At 36.6% G+C, this 21788-nt stretch overlaps 1 protein-coding gene across 14 annotated transcripts in view; it reads right to left on the minus strand.

Moving 5' to 3' along the window:
- DLG2 (discs large MAGUK scaffold protein 2) overlaps positions 1–21788 on the minus strand; it is a 983561-nt gene that overhangs the window by 348802 nt on the left and 612971 nt on the right. For all 14 annotated transcript variants that reach the window (XM_054269787.1, XM_054269774.1, XM_054269773.1 and 11 more), the window contains one exon: positions 18998–19048. In XM_054269787.1, the coding sequence (XP_054125762.1) occupies positions 18998–19048 (51 nt within the window). The remainder of the gene's footprint in view (positions 1–18997; positions 19049–21788) is intronic.

A 21788-nucleotide genomic window follows, 5' to 3' on the forward strand; every position in this document is an offset into this window, starting at 1 on the left:
ATTTGTGCTAAGATCATTACCAAACCAGGAGCATCTCGGGAACCATCAAGAAGGACTCATTAATAATTGTCCAACCTGACAGTTGCCTCTTCAGAGCAGTGCCTGTCATCCCCCATACTATCCATTCTAGCTACTGTCTATTCCAGAGCTTTTTAGTAATCCCACAGTGTACAGCACAATGCTTACTATGTTTAAGTCAAGAAAGGGAGAATAGATTTTCTTTTCCTAGGAGTCAGTTAAAAAAAAAAACCAACTATCAAATTACTCCAGTACAATCCAGCTTTGCTAAATTGTGTTGAATTTTATACAGCTTTCTATTTATTTCCATGACCTGAATGTGAAAGAACATTCAAAGCTGTTCTAAGTTTAGCATGCTATTTAGCTGCTACTATAGGTTACAATATATTTTCTCCTTTCCCATTACACCAGTTTTCTATATTCTGCTTCAGATGTGTGACCACTGCCTTATGTATTAAAAAATTCATTGAGTTTATTTAAAATTCTAAAAAGGAAATCACCTTTCCTCCATGTCTTAAATTAATTTTACGGTCCTGAACTTTTCATTACTCATATGTTCTATTTTAAAATAATTTGCTACTTTGTCCTTCATTGATACTCAAAGTTAGAGTCCTTAAGAAATATGGATTCAAAATACTAAGCACAAAGTTAATGATTATCTTATATTGCTAGATAGAGCTCCAAAATTTACTGCCTGTTCTTCTTCTATTTAGATTTCCATTTCCTTGTATTTAAAAATCTTTTTCAGCTTAGCTTCTGCTAAGTCTCACTTTTTGGTTAAACACTGACCTTTCAGATATACCTTTTGAGACCGACCAGTTTATTTTGTACTCTCAGTATTCTTTTAGAAGTATCTTATCCTCCACTTAAGGATCTTTGGAGCCCTTTTTTATTTTCCTACAAAGTCAGAAAACTCACTCCAAGTCTTTTGACATTTTCTCCATTTTCCATTATGGCAGTGTTTACTGCCATAACTTACTTAACTGACTAATTTGTTCCAATGGTTTCCAAGAACTCTCCCCTCATCCATAGAGAAACTCAATAAAAACATTTTTACCTAAATAATTGATTTGAAAGGACTTGGTCCTAAGTTCTTTGCTAAATTCAGATCTTCTCTGAGGTCTTTGTTAACGACATATAAAGTATTAGCAATTCTTTCTGTTTCAGTTACAATCTGGTAAAAAAATATATTGTCACTTAAATCCAGGCATATTCTGTTATTAGCACTACACATCCTCCAAATAGAGAAGTCGTGTCTCCTGCACAATCCCCTTCTTTCAGTAAGCAGAAATATTAAAATTGAAACAACATCACCAAATTCAGTGAGAATAAGGGGATAGCAATAGGCAAAGTCAGGGTGATACAGATGACAAAATAATTTCTATACTAACATTAGTCTGTATTTTAAAAATCAATAATACATAGAAACAGGCTGAGTGCATAAAAGCTAAATAACCCATGGGCCATTTTTCCCACTGTCTGTGTACAAAATTATTAAATTTATTATTTATAAAATATTTCCATAGAGACATCAAAAATACACAAGTAATGATACTGATTGAAACACAAAATCAAGACAGAACTAAGCCTCTACCTGTTGTGGTTTCTGTGAGCTCTTCACTCTGTAGATATTTGGCTGAAAAACTGTAAAACTCTTTTTGACTTGTTTGCTTTTATGAAACTACATCTATCAGCTCTATCAGCAGACTAAGCAAGGCAATTAGCCTATATCACCCTCTTCGTCAGGGCCAGATCCAAAATCCATTAGTGACTGCGAAGAGCCTCCTGTTGACTTCATAAGGTTTAGATCAGTTTATGGGTGTGAGCCTAAAGCAAGATGAACATGCCATTTGTTTTCTCTGATGCTCTGATTCCTTTTCTCTACCCATTCCTTTAGAGTTTCTAGTGGGTGCCCTTTTTCTTTCTTTGCATTTTATTATTCAGCAGCTACAACAGCATTCTCTTCTTCACTACCCCTCTAAGTTTCAAACAGTACAGGATGTTGCCATTTCTCTAGCTCATTCCCATAATATTTTCATATTACAGCTTGCTTTCTTTTTGACTGCTGTATAGCTACATAGTACTACATAAGATGGAGTAAACAAGAACACATTCTTCTCTGCTCCAAATATGTGAGGACACTGGTTTTGGATAGTATATAAACAACAACAAAGAATGATGAAGTGAATTTTTGTCAGTTTTCAGGTTTAACAGCAGTGCTACTTCTAATTCCATGCTCAACAATACTGTTGTCTCACTAGGCCTGTTTCAAGGAAACTTTATTGCTAAGTGCTTTACTATTTAACTGATGTATTACAAATATGAAAGAAAGGAGAGAAAATAAATGAAAATAGAAGAAAGGGAAGGGAAGATAAAGGCACTTGTCTTTGTCTTATGACACTAGAACAAAATAATTAGAAAGAACAGTTTCTCCACCCATTTAAGTTTGCATACTGCTTTAAATTATTCACTGGGTTAATGCCTTCTTTCTCAATATCTCCAGAACAACAAACTGTTTTCTCAAACAATCTACTGCTACAACAAAATTATTTAGGATCGACTTACTTTTTCATTCAGTATTCTCTGTGTCTAATGCCTTCAAACTTGCTTCCATGGAATGCAGACTCTACCTTGCAGCACAAAGATGGTGACTCAACATCCACAAGAAAAACTTACAAAATCAGTTCCCATTTTCTGCAGTAATCTCTTGATGTTGACATCATTCTTGCCATCAAGTAATTCAATTATATATGTTTAATGACTGAGTTTTCCATAGTATAAACATTAGATATTCCAAATGTTGTGTAATGGAGATAAGCTGCCCTTTCTTAAATCCAGAGAGAAATCATGTATGCTTTCCTTGCAGCACTTTTGTTTTGAAGCACGCACCATTGTTTGTGATGCAAACACTGTGACCTTCAAATCCCTGAAATGCAATGCAGTGCACTTTTAAAAGGACTTGATGTTGCAGGAGAGGCTTGGAACTGTTGTTCTGATCAATGCAACAACTCACATAATTTCCCAAAAGAGCTTGGATAGTACCAGAAACTATGAAATTAATCTGAACTGTCTCCCAAACGTGTTCTGGTTTTAGATATGTCAAGAAGGAAGACTTAAACCCACCTGTTAAAATTTTGGGCTGTCCAGAAAATACTTCTGTATCCTAGCAATAAAGCAAATGAGAATCCTCTTATTTCAAAATGAAAACAAGGCCACATTCCTTCCCCTATATCAGACTAATAGTCATTAAACTGAGTACCAAAAATATCACCCTGAATAACAATTTTGGCAAACATTTGGAATATGAAAAAGATCCAGCACTTCAAAAAGAGATAATCCATTTCAGCTGAAATAGAATTGGGCCTGAGACCCAGTTTTGTACCCACTCACTGAGTTCACACCTAGTGTTGTATCTGGATTTTAGACCAAAACTTTTTAAAATGAAAAATATCCCTGTAGTCCCTTTAAAAATTGCCAGTCTTCTCAGGAAAATTTAACATCCTTGGGGTACAGAAACAAATTCCTTCTAATCTATTGCCTTCCTGACACTCAAAATCAGGAATTCTGACTCTACAGTAGCTTTTCTTTCCACTTGCTCCTTTGGAAGAAAGGGTCAAGTATCTCAGTATCCTTTGGATGCAAGCTACCTGAGGACTGAAGTGCTTTCTTAGGAAATGGAAACTGTGTTCATAGCTCCTCCCCAGATTAAGGAGATCTTCATTACCCATATCTCTACTTGAATGGCGACACAGTAACAGCTATCACATATCCATTCTGCCCTCCCCATTACATGAGCAGGTTCAGAGAACCTCTGGGCAATTAAACTTCTTAAGCCCATTGCAAACTCAGGGACATCATGTTCACAAGTGGTGCCTGCTGAAAGACAAGTGAAGATGATCTATGAGCAGCAGCACTTCAAGGAAAGCACAAGAGTGGAATTAAGGTACCCAGCATCATTTGCAGCACATTTGGACATGCACACAGACCACATAGTGTCTAAATCATCAGGTACTCTCTTAAAACTTTATCTATGTAGGTGCTTAGGCCATCTGAGTCCCTGTATGAATGTGAGACACAAATAACACCTTAAAAGGGTGACAACTCCCTTTCTCCTGAATGTGGACAAGTCAATTCTTGATTACATTATCCTGCGAATCACTTGTTTATTTTACTTTATTTTTTTCTTTCAAACCTGATGAAAAAAGCCAACTCACTAATTCTGATAATCACTTTACCAGGTATCTTCACAAAGGCATAACAATAATTTTTACTTATTTTTTTATTTATATAGGTAATTATTACCCTGCAACATCATCAAGAAACTTACGTTTTCCAAAGGGAAGAGAGCAATTATCACCAATCTTCAAGAACTCTGAAAGTTACTGCATCAATAAGATAAAGGTAAAACCAGAACAAAACAAAAAACATCATTGGAAATTGAAGCATTTGCTTCTTGGTGTTATTTTCAAGGGTATTTTCTGTTTTTCCAAATAAGAAAATATTTTAAAATTTCAAGAAGAAGAAAGGATTTGAGCCCATTGCTATTTTGATAAAATTATTATTTTGAAAGTAATGTTTACAGTTGTAGTTCCATTTTCAACTTAACTTTTAAAAATAATGGTTTGCTATTCAGTTTCTCATCTTTCTCTCCTGTAGATCTATATCCAGTCTAAAATTCACCTGCAACTAAACTCACCTGGTTTGGAGCTTTTTTTGCATTTGTTTCCTATTGACTTTTTCATGATTTTGTTTTTCATTGCACACTTGACAAATTGGTGTTTTTTGCGGTATTTTGGACAGGGTTTTACTTCAAATATGTTGCTTTACAATGAACCTCAATCTAACATTGACTCTGTGGTATACTGGAATATGTTGACTAAATTTAGCATCATAGTCCTGTCAGTGTATTGTACATTTCTGTTCAGAAATAGTTAATATGGTTATGCTCTCTGTAGTGCTTCATTATTCAATTTCACTTTTGTATTTTTCAAAGATAAACTCTGTTTGTAAGTGAACCAAGAGCTTTTGTATCTATAAATCTCCTTTGGTAGTTAGTCATGGTATCTAGAGAGTAGATTTACCTGAGATAATACAATAAAAGCAAAATGTTTGTTAAGCATAGCAGAATAATATAACAGGAATGAAAATCTGACAAACTCCAAAGCATTCATTTGTGTCCCATAACATCTGTTACTGTTTTTATTTCCTCTTCATGTAAGCTGCTTTTGTCTAATGCTTATTTCTCATTTAAAGTTTTGTTTATTTCAAGTGTGTGTTATTTCGAGCACTTTTTCTTGGCTTTTTTTTTTTTTTCAGTGAGCATGTACTTTTGATAAATACATTATGGTTATACTTTATCCCTCCTCCACTAAATTCTGAGCAGATCTGAACAACTTAAAGACCATTTTTCCTGAAAGTTTCAATTAACCAATTAAAAAACCACTTCAGCCACACACAGTTCAGCCTCCATTTATGGAAGGATGTTTTCCACTGATGACACTGATGTATCATCTGGTAAACATTAAGAACTTGTGGGGTTGGCCTCTACTGACTCTGGAGCCCATAAAAAAAAAATGATAAGATTCAACAGCAGTGCTTATGCTATAGCACCTGAAACACTCTGTTCCTCAGAACAAGGAGATAAATGTATTTAATTTAATTTACAAATGCTGTTTTGAAAAAAAAATTACCTTTATAATTATGTCCAAGTACATAATCAATGCCTAGAAGCTAATCTAAGACAGAGGACACAACTGGACCATTTACCTTGAGCTGCTGCCTAATATAGGCTATAGGACCTACTTAAATCCTCTCTGGAGAAAAATGTCACTTAATTCCACAATGCCTCTTTCTTATGCAGAGCAATTACTGCAAAAAGGAGACAAAAGCCAGGACAGGCTTGCAGTTTCCACTCTTACAGAAATTGAGCACACATCTGTCTCCTTGCATTCCCTGAGAACTCCAATTTTCAAACAGAAACTGGAGCTTTAATGCCTTCCTTACTTAATGTCTTGTCCTTGTTGTAAAAGGAGGATGGCAGCAAAGGCTGATATGTTGTTTTAGAGCATTTAGTATGCCTTTCTGATACCTTAAAAATATGCCACAATCACAGCTCTGTGTCACACCAACATGGCTGAACTTGATCTGCACCAGTGACATCCTGCTGTGTCCTGTCCTTTTCAAAATGTCTGTTTTGCCCTTTATCAGATCAGTTAGTGTTTGACAACCCTTTCTGAATGCATTAATATTATCTCCTTCTTAGTACTTTTAATATGCTCTTCCCCCCCCCCCTTTTCTATCAGTTGCCTTGCCTAAAACTTTCATCCAGTCCTGCTCCCTTGCCACAGCTGACCTATTAATATATTTGTGTCCAGACTCAACAGGTCTAAATTCAACATCAAACCATCAGCTCCTGTTATTGCCTTCCAGATCAGATGAAGAACATTCTCTTAAAGGTCATTTCTCATTTAAATGTATGCTTTCTCTGACCAAGTGACCTCTTAATTTCCTCCCTCAAGAAAATAAATTTATGAAGGTACCTGCATCTCTCATTAAGCGTGTTTTCCAAGGTCACAATAACCCACAAGGTATGCCCTAAAGACAGTTCAGTTATCAGTATCTTTTTCAGGTGGAATTAAGCAGACAAATACAAAAGTTTTACACATCAGGTGCCAATTCCTGTTATTTTCCACATCCCAAAACCTGTTTGATTCTACTACTCTCAGTTATGCACTGTAGGTCTTCACCACACCTTTGGTTACAACACTGGACTGAAAATTTGTGTTTGGCTGATGATCAGCTAAGAAGGCCCAGGACTTCTTTTCAGTTTTATTGCTTTTGAGAGTCCTTGATTTCATACACAGGCTGCATTTTCTTTCTTAACGCACGACTTCAGACTCAGCCAGTGTAAAATAGCTGTGTTTTACCCAGAACAGCCTAGCAGTCCTTTTCCTCTAACCTACACAGACACTGTGATCAATCACTCCATCCATTTACCCTTTTTAAACATCACCAGGGCTTCTGCAGTAGTCAAAGACCTCTTGAAATCTCAGCACAACGGATACAGATGCGGTTCAACTAATTCTTTTAAAAATCGGGTTTGGAAAATCAAGGCCTAGCTCATTCTCATAATTATAGTTCTGGGGTTTATTCACTCTCAGTTACATTAGACTGACTTAGACTGAGTCCTTGCTGTATCTGAATTTCTCTGATTTCCTTCCACCTAGTTAAAATAGTGCTGAATTTTCAGGAAGATCATGGTTTTTCTGAGCCTGTTTTGATGGATATTTCTCTGCTGTTGGGAGAGATGAGCAATGGCATTGTCTGGAGCTGAAAAACCAGGGGAGACATTGATTTTTAATGGCCTTTATTACTTTAGCTCAATGTAGCAGTCGCATTTTCTTTTGTACTGTAAGTCTGCACACACACACACATAAAATCTTAACTTAATCATTTCTCCCTAAGCCACATTATAACAAGTACACCTAAAAAAGCCATATTCGTTTTCTAAGCTTCCTTCCAGAAAGGCCTTCCTCCCATTTGAATTGTAACAACAGATCTCTAGGTTTCCCATGACAATGCTTAATATGAAATCTCTATGCATATTCATTTAATGCATAGGTACAGCATTTTTCCTGGCTTAAAAACTCAATTAAATTTCAGTATTTAGTGCTTTAATTACATGTTTATTGACAAAAAAAAAGTAAAAATACCTCACTGTGTGACGTAGTCTTATTTCTGCTTTGGAAATTTAATAAAAATACCTATTGGTCACATATTTATTGTCATTCCTAAACAAATATTGGATGGACAAGTAGTAAATGCACATATTTTAGCCATCTTAAAAATTCAAGAGGCATTAGAAGAGTATAAAAATGCTATCTTCTTTCCCATATTTCCTAAACTTTCATAAATTTTGTAGTACTATTAAGGTGCTTGATAGCAATGGAATAAGGTACTTTTCACTGTGTACTTTTCAAAGTGGACTGGAGAAGTAGGCTGCCAGACTACAGAGTCTAACACATGGGTGTTTCCATGCCTTCTTACAGCTGGCCTGCTCTTCTGTGCTGCAAGTTTCCCCATCATGAAATAAACTGGAAACACAAAGTACCTTGACCATCCTCCTCAGTTAAGAGGAATATTTTCACTTTAAAACACTATTCAACATTAGCAAAGATTAAAGTTACAAGGCCATAATTCCATCATTTATTTTAGTGGGTTTTTTTGAGGGGGCTGGTTTTTTTTTGTTTGGTTTGGTTTTTTTCCCCTATACAGTGTAATCTCTGTTAATGCCAATCTTTGTATTACAATGCTACCAGGAGCTCTCTTCTCCTTTGCAGGTGAGGTACAGGAAATGTGGAGCAACATAAACTCTGCAAAATTAAAAAGCACTCAAAAAATCAATTATTCATAGAATTCAGTCAGAATTCATATATCACTTTAAGTTGCATAAGGTGACTTTCAAGCCATGCTTGCATCTCACCAGCTAGTTCAAATTCTTAGGGTAAAGCAATATCTTGCAATATAAAACATGCATAAGCAGCATGTAATTCCTTTTCATCTACTTATTGCTTCACATACCTGGAATTCCCTGATCCATCTGACATCTAGTTTCAGTTTTAAACACAGGGGAAAAATTGAGACAAAACAGTCTATATCATAGAATTTCCAAGAACTTTCACATGCTACTAAGTGGGCCATTGCTCCTGCAAAACTACTTTGCAGAAAAGTATGTCAGATAAATTCTTAGCCCTCTTAAGACAAGGAAAAGCTTTTCTTCCCTTCAGAGAGCCAAAGATAAGCTATAAGTGGTAGTTCTAATTGGAAGACAAATGACCTTGTGACTGCTTCAAATACAAATGCATATGAAGAGAAAATAATTGTAATGCTGCATCCAAAAAATTTTTATTGCGATAATGTGTTAAGGTACATAGCAATGACAGTTCTGGAATTCAGTTTGGTTATTCCACCAATTTTTTCCACTTATTCCTCTACATCTTTGCATTTCCTTTCCCTACTAAAATGGCAACTGATTCCTCAAGGTTGTGCAGCCCTAATTTATGCATTACAACTGATTCTAAATTACAACAAAAATGAAAAGCAATTTTCTGCAATGAAAAACATTACTTTTCCTCAGAGACAAATCCAGTACATCAAAGATGCCTTTTTCAAGTCCTGCCTCGAAAATGACCATCTTTGTGCAAGGTGATTATTATCATCTCCAGAATGAGTCATTTTCTACTGGTAAATTGAGGTTTATTTTCCCCATTTACTTAAATGTACATGTTTTAAATCTACGCACTATTTGCCAATGACAGTTGCAAAACTAAGTGAAGACTGAGTCAAAGCAATGCTTTCTAGCTCATATGTTTTTTTTCTGCAAAAAGATTCCTACACAGATTTTCTACAATAGATTTTCCTACACTAGATTTCCTACAAAAGACTTTCTTGGAAAAGACAGCATTTCAGACACACATATAACTGATTTTTTTGGTGTACCCTCCACTAGTGCTCCAGAAGCTTCTGTACAGAACTGGAATGTTTATTTCAAAGTTACACTGGCAGCTCTACTTATTGGTGACTAGTTCTGATAAACGTGGTGTACCACAGGGTAGGACACTCCAGGTTTCCTTGGGTGGTACACTTGGATTGATTTCTCTTAGCAGGCTTTTTACAGACTCATAGAGTCATCAGTGCTGCAGAAGACCTCCAAGATCAGCAAGTCCAACCTCTGACTGAATACCCCCATTCCCACTGAAGTACACTGTGAAATACCACACAAACATTTTCAGGGATGGTGATTCCACCATATCCCTGGGCAGCCTGTTCCAAAATGCCAGTTTATGCCAGTTTGGAAAAGTCAAGCTGGGTGAAGCATAATGCCTATTTGTTGGCACTTCCTGAAAATTGGGACACAATCCAAATGCTAAGAACACCCTTAAATCTGGTTTAAGCTCCTGAAAAATTATTTCTGGCCAAAATAAGGCTGGAGAGGAGAAATTTGCTCTTCTCCATCAGACTGGAGGACTAGGGTACAGCACCAAAGGCAACCCTGTTTCATGGTACAAAGCTTTTTTTCCCCTTAGACCAATATTATCTACTGCACACCAAAGTATTCCTTTCAGAAACTGCAGTATTCTACTGATTTGACCTCACTGTCAAGCAGCTTCACAAACTGCCTCCATTAGATGCTCACTTTCCAAACACCAAACAGAAGTGAGATAGAGCTTGGACTTCAGCTACAGATAACAAATAGACTGAAAGGCCACACCTTAAATAGGTTCATCTGAGGGAAAGGCAATTTTCATGTAAAGTTGTAAATAACACAAAAAAAGCAGCAGAATTACTCCCTGAAAGTTATATTGACTGTTGAGAGTGAGTGAGTTGGGAAATGAGAGAAATAAATGGCTGATATTACCTGAAAAATAAAATGTCAATATAATATTACTAATAATTTAAAAGAATCAGCAGCAGAACATTGCCTCGAGGCAGCTATGATTTGCATGAAGTAACTTCTCAAATAATAGGTAACTCAAGATCTTGGTGATCTTGGCACAGTAAAAGGGATACAATTCAAGTAGAGATAAACATAAATGCTTTTTTCTTACACTCACAAAGAAAGGTAGGTTTTGAACGCTTAAATAAATGATGATTAACTTTTCAACATTTCTTCAGTCTTGATATGGAATATATGTATCTTTTGCCTACAGTTGATTTGTTTCTGTCACTTTGAGAACACTTTCTAGTATCGTGTTAGTGTCTTCTTTTTAGGGTCTATATTTTCTACTGATGTGCTCTCCCTGAACAAGTCCCCTGCGAGTTTTCAAACCCTAGAGACTTAAGTAACTTCAGCTTGATTTAGTGTATGGGAGAATGAAATTTACTCCTCTGGGAACAAAACAGCTCAGTGTGCCAAGTGACTCTTATTAAATTGAAAAAAAAAAGGCAAACAATCTCCAGTTTTCTTTGTCTGGTTGAGCATTCTTTAAAGCTTCAAATTATTTTAAAAAAAAGTCAGCATGAGCCTTTGTAATAAAATATTCAGTTATTTAAAGTTTCTCACTTAACAAACGAAGTCTTCTAATCTTCCCTGGACCTGAGGACTCATTTAAAGAAACTGTGAATCCCTCAGAAGAAATACTCAGAAATTACTATATGAATCAGTGAATATATAAACATTCAAAATTACATATGCAAGTGAATAAAAGCCTAATTAATCCATAGTAATACAATTATTCTTTGCCTTGGAAAACTTGAGTAATCAGGTGTAAATCCAAGCTGTGTATTTTTTCACTTTGAAATAAAAAAAAGCTAACACATGTGCATGGGTGCAGACATCCTTCACTGCAAAAATGCCCTTAAGAGTTTAAATGGCATTTCAGTGATACATCCAAAGAAATACACCATTCTGATTTATCCAAGTTAGCACCCATGAAGTGGTTTTCAGACATTTAGATTTAAAAGCAGAATTCTAAGAAAATAATAAGAAAATAACAATTGCTTTGATAGGCACCCAGAGGGAGTTAAATCTTTAGTGTTATTTCAGCTCCTTTTTCTGAGCATAGTATAGCAGTTTGGTTTTTTTCCTTATTCACTTACAGCCTTTCCCTCTCCTTTGTCTCCCTTTTCACAGCTTTGCAGATTTCCTGTCATGCCTACTGGGATGCGAAGTGCTGCCACTACACGTCTGGGAAAGGATGCACCCTCTGCACAGCTGTAGCAATGGTGAAATACAGGGCAAATCTTCCTTGTAAACAGAGGTTCAAGGGAAAGCCACTGGCTTTCTTAGCATTTTTCCTGGATATCTTAAATACTTCTGGCAGCATGTATTCTGAAGCAGTCCAGATATCACTATGTGGAGATATGGAAGACCAGTCCTCCTAGTCCTGCCACTGTTTCCAAGATACTATCAGTGCTGCAGCAGCTCTACTTCGTCATGCTCCTTAGCCATAGAATTGCTAACAGCAATAATAATAAATAAAAATAGTTTGTTCCCACCTCTAAGTGGGGTATAATCTCTGACAGCTCTTCCTTCACTTCTCTCAGTCTTCACTTTCAATAGTCTTCAGTAAGACAGTTATGTGGGATAATTGATTTCCAGTCCCAGACACTGAATGTGAAAGATGACAGCTAAGAACATCAGGCAGGAGCCTCTGCTTCTCAAAAGGTAGGGCCCACCCTCTCCCAGCTCTTCTCCTTTTCCATGCACACTCTGGACTGGCATGTTTTGCACCTCTACCATGCACTGGTGGAACAGTTCCCCACAAGACATGTAGTACACCTCTACAACCAGGAACAGTTCCAGCAGAATGATTCTTTGACAGAATAAGAACAAAGTTTTCCAGTGATTAGTTATATTTTGGGTACCAAATTAGGGCTCCTCTGAGGTGAAAGAAAATAAAAAAGACCAGACTCTTCCAAAGGATCTTAATTCAGGTCACTGAACTAAAGCAACCAAATTCTGCAGCTCTTTTGGAAAGTATTGACCTAGTATTTCAGCATCCCATTAGCAGGACTTGACACCAGACCCCTTTAGTTTCTTTCATTGATCACTGCAGCACAGGCTCATGTCAAGGCAAGATCTGGTAAGACACAAGAGATGAAAGGAGAACACAGGCCTTGCTTCAGCCATCACATTCAGGCCAGAGCCTGCCCTTTGCAGCACTTGCAAACCTCCCTGCAGGTGAACAACAGCCACTAGCACAACCAACCATCAGTCTCAACTCTAAACTAAGATGTGATTGGAATTCGAATGCGCAACAGAATTTCCTGCACAGGGATTGCATGCACTACACACGTATTTTCAAGGATCTTTCTTAATTTCTTATTTCACAGAACTTTTTTTTATACATACACAGAGGAATACACTACAGAGACTCTATATGGATACACAAGAGACCAGTATTTCAAATTGTTTGAGCAACTGTGAAAAAGATGGGATTTTCATTCTCTGCTTGATGATAACTCAGTACCATAAATAAACACTTCTGCCTCATCTAAGCCACTTCCAGGAAAAAAGAATCTTGTGGGTGAGCTTTCTAGCAATAAACACCTATAGGTCACCATTCTACTATGAATCTGGGATAAACTAGTCAATAAGAAGGATTCTGTCTGTGAATTGTAACTTATTTCTGTCTGAGGCTGCAAGAGTAACTACCACCTAGGAAGCAAGCAGGCAAAGCCTATCAAAGACGAAATGTACTAAGGGCACAGAAAAAGCTTTCAAGTATAAAGAAATCATTTACAGTTCTGCAAAAATAAACACTCAGAGAGCAACTCTGAATTTGGTGGAGCTCATCAGGTACCTGAGGGACACTCACTTTAAAAGATTTACTTTCTCCTCTTGGAAGATGCCAGACTACTCCACTGGGGCTGTTGATGGTTGGATATTGATTTTTGCACTGCGGACTCTCAAAAGGCATCTACATCGTACACTCTTAAACTTTTAAAATACCTTTTCCTAGTGGCCATTTCTTGACCATTCCCTTCCTCTCTGAAACAATTAAAGGAGGATTTTCCTAGCGCTGCAGTGTCCTACAGCCTCAGTCCTGAGAGGTCAAAGCATATTGGTGCATGAACTGCTCTCTAAGACCTTAAAAAAAGGCAGAAAGAGGATTCACTACTGACTAATAGTGAAAACCTCTTTTCCCAGACAGAGAAGCAAATGGTGAGAAGCTGGACATATCCTGAGTGTATCCTGGACTGCAATCAAAGCAGCAGGGCCAACAGATCAAGGGAGGGGATTCTATCCCTCTACTCTGCTCTGGTGAGACCCCACCTGGAGTGCTGCATCCAGCTCTGGGATGCCAACATAAGATGGATGTGATTTTGTTGAATGAAGAGGAGACAAAAAGGTGATCAGAGGGCTGGAGAACCTCTCCAGTAAAAATAAGCTAAGGAAGTTGGAGATCAGCCTGGATAAGAGAAGGCTCTGTGGAGATCTTAATGCAGCCTTGCAGTACCTAGAGGGGGCTTGTAAGGAAGATGTGGATAGACTTTTTTTAACAGGGCCTGTAGATGTAGGACAAGGAGTTAAAACTAAACAAAAGTAGATTTAGCCTACATCTAAAGAAGCCATTTTCTACAATGAGGGCTGTGAAATATTAGCAGAGGTTGCTCAGAACTGTGGATGCCTTATCCCTGGAAACATTCAATAGACTGTTAGATGGGGCTCTGAGCAGCCTGAGCTGGGGGAAGCTGTCTCTGCTCATTGCAGAGTGCTTGGACTAGATGGCCTTTAAAGTTCCCTTCCAACCCAAACTGTTCTATAATTCTGTGATCTTTACAAAAACAAGATATATATGGGTATAAAAAAATAAGATATCAAGTCAAATTAAAATACTTTTGCAATTCAATACTATCTGTTCTTCAGTGTTCCAGCTCTTCATATCTTTGAAAACTTCTACATGTTCATCTAGGAAATGAGTGATGAAAAAATAATGATTAATAACCCAGTAGTGATTATTTCTTAGGTTTACAAGTATCAAAACAATTAAAAACTGAGGCCTGCAATAAATTCTTTTCTGAAATGTACCAAGATTTTTTTTTTCCACTGCTTCCTCAGCATTTTTAAATTTTAGCTTTTAAACTATAATTTCACACAATAATCTGAGTTGGAAGGGACCCACAAAGATCATCGAATCCAGTTCTTGGGTGAATGGCCCATACAGGGATTGGACACATAACCTCTGTTGTTGGTGTTTTTAGGACCACATTCTAATCAGTTGAGCTAATCTAACGTCACCAATGTCTAGTTTTAGCCTTTCTAGTTAAGATATGAATAAGCCCTTTAATTTGGTGAAATGTAGAAACCCAGTCTTTCAGAGAATGATAATCTCCAAGTAGAAAAATTAAATCTTCTCGTAGTGGTGCTCGATGTCATTGAACTCTCAAGTCAAAGGAAAGAAGAAACAGAGTAGATTTCTTAGTTACTCCACTGAACAGAGCCTGTGGCAGGTACAGATTAAATTTATCAGAGCGAACACAACACAGTCCAAGTTGATAAATCATCATTGGGAATTTACTCTTTTGGAATATGATTCTATGAATATATTTAACCAGATTTTCTAAGGAAATAATTATGCTATGTAAGCATTCATACCTGTCTCTCCCTCAGCTGGAGTGAGACAATAGGCAATGGCAATGAAGTCTAAAAAAGTGAGGAGGAAACAAAACAACAGGTTCTTACAAACTTTGTAAAACTATATGGTTAATTAAAAAAACAGGGACATTCTGAGTGTAATCTGCATTGTTATGACCGGCCAGAAAATTCACAGGAGTATCAAAGAAAAAGAAATAGAGACCCTTCACTCATGTCTCAGCCTTGGCAAAATTCTCAGTCAGAGTTCAACCTTTTCAGATTGACTGACCAAGGTCAGTCAATCTCAGGATGCAAATGCACTGGGAACTAGATGCCTTTAATTCCAGTGTTGATAGAATTTGATTTTCCAAACAGTCTATTTCACAAAAACTAATAGCGTTCTTTTATTCAGATACAAAATGAAAATACATAAGGAACAACAAAAGAATCTATTGAAAACAGCTCTATTAATCATAAATATCCTCTTTTTGTCCAACATCTAAAAAGCAGGCAAGGTTAGATGAGCAAAAAGGTTCTGAGATCTGAACTCAGATGTTGAACTGAGCATGAATCCGATATCAATCATTAAGTGACCCACTGTCTTTCTTAACTATTTTTCCGGGTAAGTATTTATGTTGCCTGATATTCCAACCTCTATTAAAATCTTCAGCATCTGCCTCCAAGCATAGAACTTGTACCAAGGAGTCAGTCAATTAAAACTTTCCTCCAGCTTAGGAAAGTTGGTTAGGCTTTGTACCAGAGACTATTTGATCATCACTTACACTGATCATTGATTTGCAAATGCAAATAAGTCTCTTGATAGTGCTGGGTATGGTTTCTTTAAGTCCTTCAGTAATGGGAGATTAACATCACTGCACTAATATTAATTATTTTATATAGACTTTCCTTTCTAAAGTGTACTTAATATCCAAGCTAGAGCAAGGTAATATTTTATTTTTAAGAATTTTGTCTGAGTATGTATTTGGGCATTGTAGCTTTTGTTAGGAATCACAAAGTATTAGTCTACATCCATACCTGTATTTTATGCTGGTAATTTAGCAGAGAATCTCACATATTCTCTGAGGTCTTAAAAGGAATTTAAACTGTGTTTTTTGTTGGGGTTTTTTTTGGGTTTTTTTTCCCAACATAAGAGAATTTGTTTGATTTCTCTGAACTCTGTAACTGTTATTCAAGTGTCTCCTTATGAGAGCTCTAAATGATCAGTGAGCTCAGAGATTGGTGAAGGTACCTGATAAGTGGCTGGCACAACTGAAGAGTAAAAGAATAAGAGCACCCACTAAAGAGAGGGCTGACAGGGGTGTACTTACAACTTCTTTAACTCCTGGAAGCACCACTGATCACAGATTTAAGATGGATCTCCCTCAAATTAATTGTCTATGTCAAGCCTCTCTGAAGCCTTTTAATCTCAAATCCCCAAGTATTTTTTTAACTGCAAACTAGGGCACAACATTTTAAATAGAAACAACTGAATAACAGTATTTCAAAGAAAGAAATTTTTTTTAAAAAGCTTTCTTCAAAAGCCCCCTGTAACTTTGCAGTCAATTTCCTGGTACACCAGCATGGTCTTGGGCATGCTCAGCAAGTCCTGAACTGTCCTTCCCACCAGACCATTAGCACAGTTTGCTCTTGGCATTTTTGGGACCCTGCTGATTTGCTCTCCAGCTCCACACTGGGTACTTTCTGCCAACATGCACACAGTAGTCTTATTTTACCCCAAGAGAGGGGGACATCTCTTCACACTGGGGCAAGGTGCACATCAATACCAGTAACTCTCTTCAGGAATAGGTCGCACAAATCCATGTCACCTATGGATGAAGGTGATCTCCTAATAATTAAATTAACAGTGTAGAGACTGGGAAGTGCTCTGAAGTCATCAGTCCCTTGACACCTTCCCTTTCATTCTATTATTTTAAAAAAGGTAAGTAAGAATGCTTTTTCCCTAATACACCTTTTTTTTTTTTTTCACATTTTATAATCTTTAAACCATACTGACCCTTTAAAAATGTGGATAAATTTCATTAAGAAAATCTTTGATGGTTTTGATGATGCAGAATTCTGTGACTTGAACAACTGGACCAAAATGTAATGTTTATTACCAGCTGTTTGATATGGACAAACTACATTTTTCTCTCTCAGCAGCAGAAATGTTAATATATTTTGCAACTTTGCCATTAAATAGAGAGATGATTTCCCTCTAATTTCTAAAAGCAGTTTTGTGGAAGAAAATTGGTAATCAAGATGGAGAATGTCTTCTTTTCTGAAAACGCTTCTAGCCTAACATAAATGACAGTTATTTAAAGGCAATCACTTGTGTTTTATATCTCACACAAAAACCAGCAGACACAGTACCCTGCCTTTGAGACAAAACACTGATACATGTGACAGAACATTTCAAGCAGTAGTAATTAGAAGCCACAGATCCAGCATCATCAAGAAAACAACAGAAACATTGTCCATTAAGATCTATATCTCTTTTTGCTATTGTTGTTCAGCCTGTAGCTGATATTACCCTGCACTATGAATAACCAATTATCCGCATCTGACAGGTACAGGAGATGCAAATCCCATCCGTTCTGCAGCATGTACACTGATAACTTACACATCTGTTAAAAATAAAGTGCTTTTCAAAATATCACCCAGGAGGCATGTGTTCTGTTTTCTGTTCAGTGACCTTTGGAAACTCTAGTCCAATGAATAACTAGTGATGCGTGAGTAAGTTGGGAGGCAGTAGAGGAAAAGTGCCTATAACCTTATATGTTATCTGTTAAGAAGATGGCTATGATTAAAAGATACATTGCTCTTTCATAATTTGCCTGAGAGAGCAAATCAATGAGAACATAAACTTGTATCCCCTTATGTTTAGTGGTTATGGAATTCATTATCCTGGACAATTAAAAATATTATATGCAGAAAAAGCGCAGTGAATTTTATCGTTTAAGTATCTAATTTAATGGTAATTTGCCACATTACAGGCATTTGTTCACATGGCATCAACCATATCTTGATAAATCTGGCCTTCCATTCAATCATTTTATGTAGAAAGAAGATGAACTGTGCTTCAAGATGGAAAAACTTCATATTCCCAAGATGTTGGTAGAACATTAAAGGAATTCAGCAATGACATTCTTGCATCTGTTAGAAACCTTTGTAAGCATTCTGACATATTACAAAGCTAAGACTTCTTCACACCCTGCATGGCCCATATGGCCTCGATCTGTGTCAAAGTCAGCACTGTAAGACAACAGCTACATAACCAAAAGGCAAGGAAAAACCACCAAATCCAGGGAGACATGGTACAGCACATATGGCTTTGCTTTTGGTGCTACATTACCAACAAAGCCTTCAGACAAAGGCCTTCACTGCAAGCCCTGATTACAGCTCAGGTAATTCAGCCTTCGAGTAAGCATATCTTTTAAGCATAGATATGGTCTACAGCTTTTATGTAGCCACTTGAACATTAAAAACACTTTTGAAATTCTTCTTTTATAGTATAACACTACACATCCGCTATCATGCACATATGCCAGGAAAACAAAGATTTTTAAAGAGAAAACATTCCACAATTCCAGTTGACAAGCTAAAAAGGGAGTTACTAAGTCATAGACGGTCTTCATAATAACCAAACACCAACTGAGCACTGACAAGGGTTATGGGGAAGAAAAGCATTTTGCATGCAAGTAGCTAAACCATAAACTTCTTAATAGTGTGAAAAACTTACCTGTTGTATCACTCACATTTTTACAGTTTAGAATAAACAGTGGGTGCCTTTATTCAAAATGTAAACAAATTTATTCTTAACCAAATTTAATTTCATAATTAATCACATTATTTTTATTACAGATTATATTTTTCCTATAAGAAAGAATAAATTGTACTTACCCTCTCCAAAGTAATTTCTTCAAATTCATATTCAATTTCTGTTCCATTGACCTAAAGAAAAATAAAATCAGAAAATTCTTTAAATCACATGGAAGGTAACTTCATAGGCATACTGTATAGCTGTTTCAGTATCATTGGTTTACTGAAGCACATTTTTCAACATAGAGCTAAGGAGTTCTAAAGTACTGAATACTTAACTCTGTTTTGTCTTGGGGGGGCATACTCAAGCCTATAAACTGAAAATAGTAAAAGTTCAGTATGTAATGGCTATATAAATCACCAATGTAATACAACCGATATTTGTGAAAACATCTCTGTGGACTTTATGCCAATGTTTAAATAGTTTCCAAGGTAATAGTTTCAAGTCAAAATAGAAGACCTGCTTCTAATATTCTCACAACAGAAGAAAACTTACTAATGCATTGTCTTACCAGCCCCAATTTACATTGAAATACAAAGCCAGACAAGAAATTCACAGTACTTATGTAAAAATTACTCACTGATACACACACTGAAATACACCTTGTTTACTATGTTAACCTAGGGCAAGAACATGACAGAGAACCTTTGCAAGAGACAGCTGAATGGCAGAAAGGCACAGAATGTTAATGTAATTTCTATGCTGAATCCCAGTGTCAAAATAAATTACGCTACAAAATGTAAAGCATCAAAATAGATTGTGCTGGACAAAAAATCTATCAGCTGAAGAGATGACACTGATTTAAGCAGTATTCCAAAACCTTGTTCCAGTCTGACACAGATTATTTTTGTCGCTCCAGGCAACTCGCCTAACATACCTTTCTCCCTTTTCTCATTTCTTAAATGGGTAGAGTAGAGCATCTGAGAAAGCTATAAAGGTTCACTGTATTGCAGGTAAACTGCAGAGCAATGAAAATATATCTATCATTAAAATCTCAGAAGAATTTCAAAGCATCACTTCCATACAACTAGTCAGCAATTTTTGACTTGGCCAGAAAGTATTGATTAAAAAAAAAAAGAAAAATAACAATTACAAAAATTTATTAATCATGCTGTTTTAGTTTCTGTAATGATGGGATATGCCTTGGAAAATAGCTTTGCTTTAGTGTCTTACCTAATTTATACTTAATGAAAAAAAAGACCTAAACTAAAGGAAAGGATTGGGATTGACTTCATCTTGGAGGAACAAACTTGTTATTCCTCAAAACATGAACATTTATCACTCCTCCCCACTCCCAACTGCTAATTTTCTGTATTAGATTCCTAACTGCAATCATAAAACGCTGTATATAAATCATTCTTTATCTCGTCAAGCACCTTTCAAATGTAATTAGGTACTTCCCCTGTGAATATTTTAACAAGGTACATGTATCTGCCAAACAAAAGCTTCCTCTAAAATCCACCAACTATTTAATTTGTTTACAATTCAAGATGTGATAAACCATGACATCAGTAATAGAAATACAATCTCCAGAATCTGTGTTGAAAAGGAAAGAGAGAGAGAAAAGTCCAAACAAACAACTCATGCTTAACAATTGCAGGAAAACACAGCATCAATGAATGTAATATTTAATATGTGCATAATATTTTGGTTTTTTAGTTTATTAGGATTGGGTAATCACATCACATTACACTTACATCACAGATGAACAAAACAATTTTACTACAGGATGTATTCCTGACCAATGTTATCACTTTAATGCTTTCTATATAGACTCTTTTACTAATATAGGCAACTTACTACACATGAAGATCTTTATAGCTATTCCATTTTTTGTCCTTTCTTGTCTAATGATAATGAAATCAAAGCTATCTATATGTCTCTGTTTTCATGAACTTCTCTTTCATCTCAGGTTGTTGGATAGCTCTGATCTATGCCTTCAATTCCTCAGTCTTGCTCTATAAAGCTGTCTTTGCTTCACTGCTTATAATCGCTTTTCCTTTGCATTAAAAACTCATTAGTGCAGCAAAATGGGAAAAAGAGGGATATGAGAAGTGAGCAACCTCTGTAGAAAGATGAAAGGAGAAAACACAAGCTGAAGACTCAATTTGTATTTGCACACAAACGGTATCTTGCTTATGACCATCGGAGGGGTTTCTATTATCCTCCACAGTGGCGATTCCGAAAATGCCTTCAATTCACATCAAAATTAATTGCAGCAGAGATCCATTATCAGGCTCCATAGCAGCAGGGGTGACATGAATTAAAAAGCTGATCTTGATCCAGCTCCTTTTGTTATTTAAACATACACGTCTGCATATACCGTTCACTGCCCTGTTTGTTTTGCTGGTTGCTCAGCAAACCAATGCAATTATTTCTTAAAGCATCCAATAAGATACTGTACCCACCTGGGCAGGTGGAATGTTGCTTTATGCAGTACCACTCATTGCTAGCACCATTAAACTCCACATTTAGACTCTCTGGCTGCACCTACACTGCTAAATTATAGTCAGTTTTCAGCCAAGTCTCAGTGCTCAGGGCTGTTTCTGTCTGGAACCTGCTGGAAGCAAATGGCCAAGGAGTGAGCCAACACTTAAGCAGAAAGAGAATCATGGCTCCAGCACTGGAACTGGCTTTTTGGTGCTCTCATTTAGCAGCATATGGACATACCCTCTGTTTTTGTACATTTTAACTTGACAGTCTGCCTGTCAAAGCAGCAACAAGCTGTCTGAACCTGCACCTTCCATTCATTACAAGTAGTGGCAACATACTCTTGCGTCCCTCTTTGCATGACTTTTCTAATCCTGATTTTATATCAGATTGCAGCAAAAAGAAAAAGCAAAATTTACTACAGCCTCCATGATTTTAGAT

The sequence above is a fragment of the Melozone crissalis genome, unplaced genomic scaffold (genome assembly GCF_028551555.1).
Source record: "Melozone crissalis strain CALT ecotype California unplaced genomic scaffold, PUWL_Pcris_2 ptg000008l_1, whole genome shotgun sequence".
In the NCBI taxonomy this organism is placed as follows: Eukaryota; Metazoa; Chordata; class Aves; order Passeriformes; family Passerellidae; genus Melozone; species Melozone crissalis.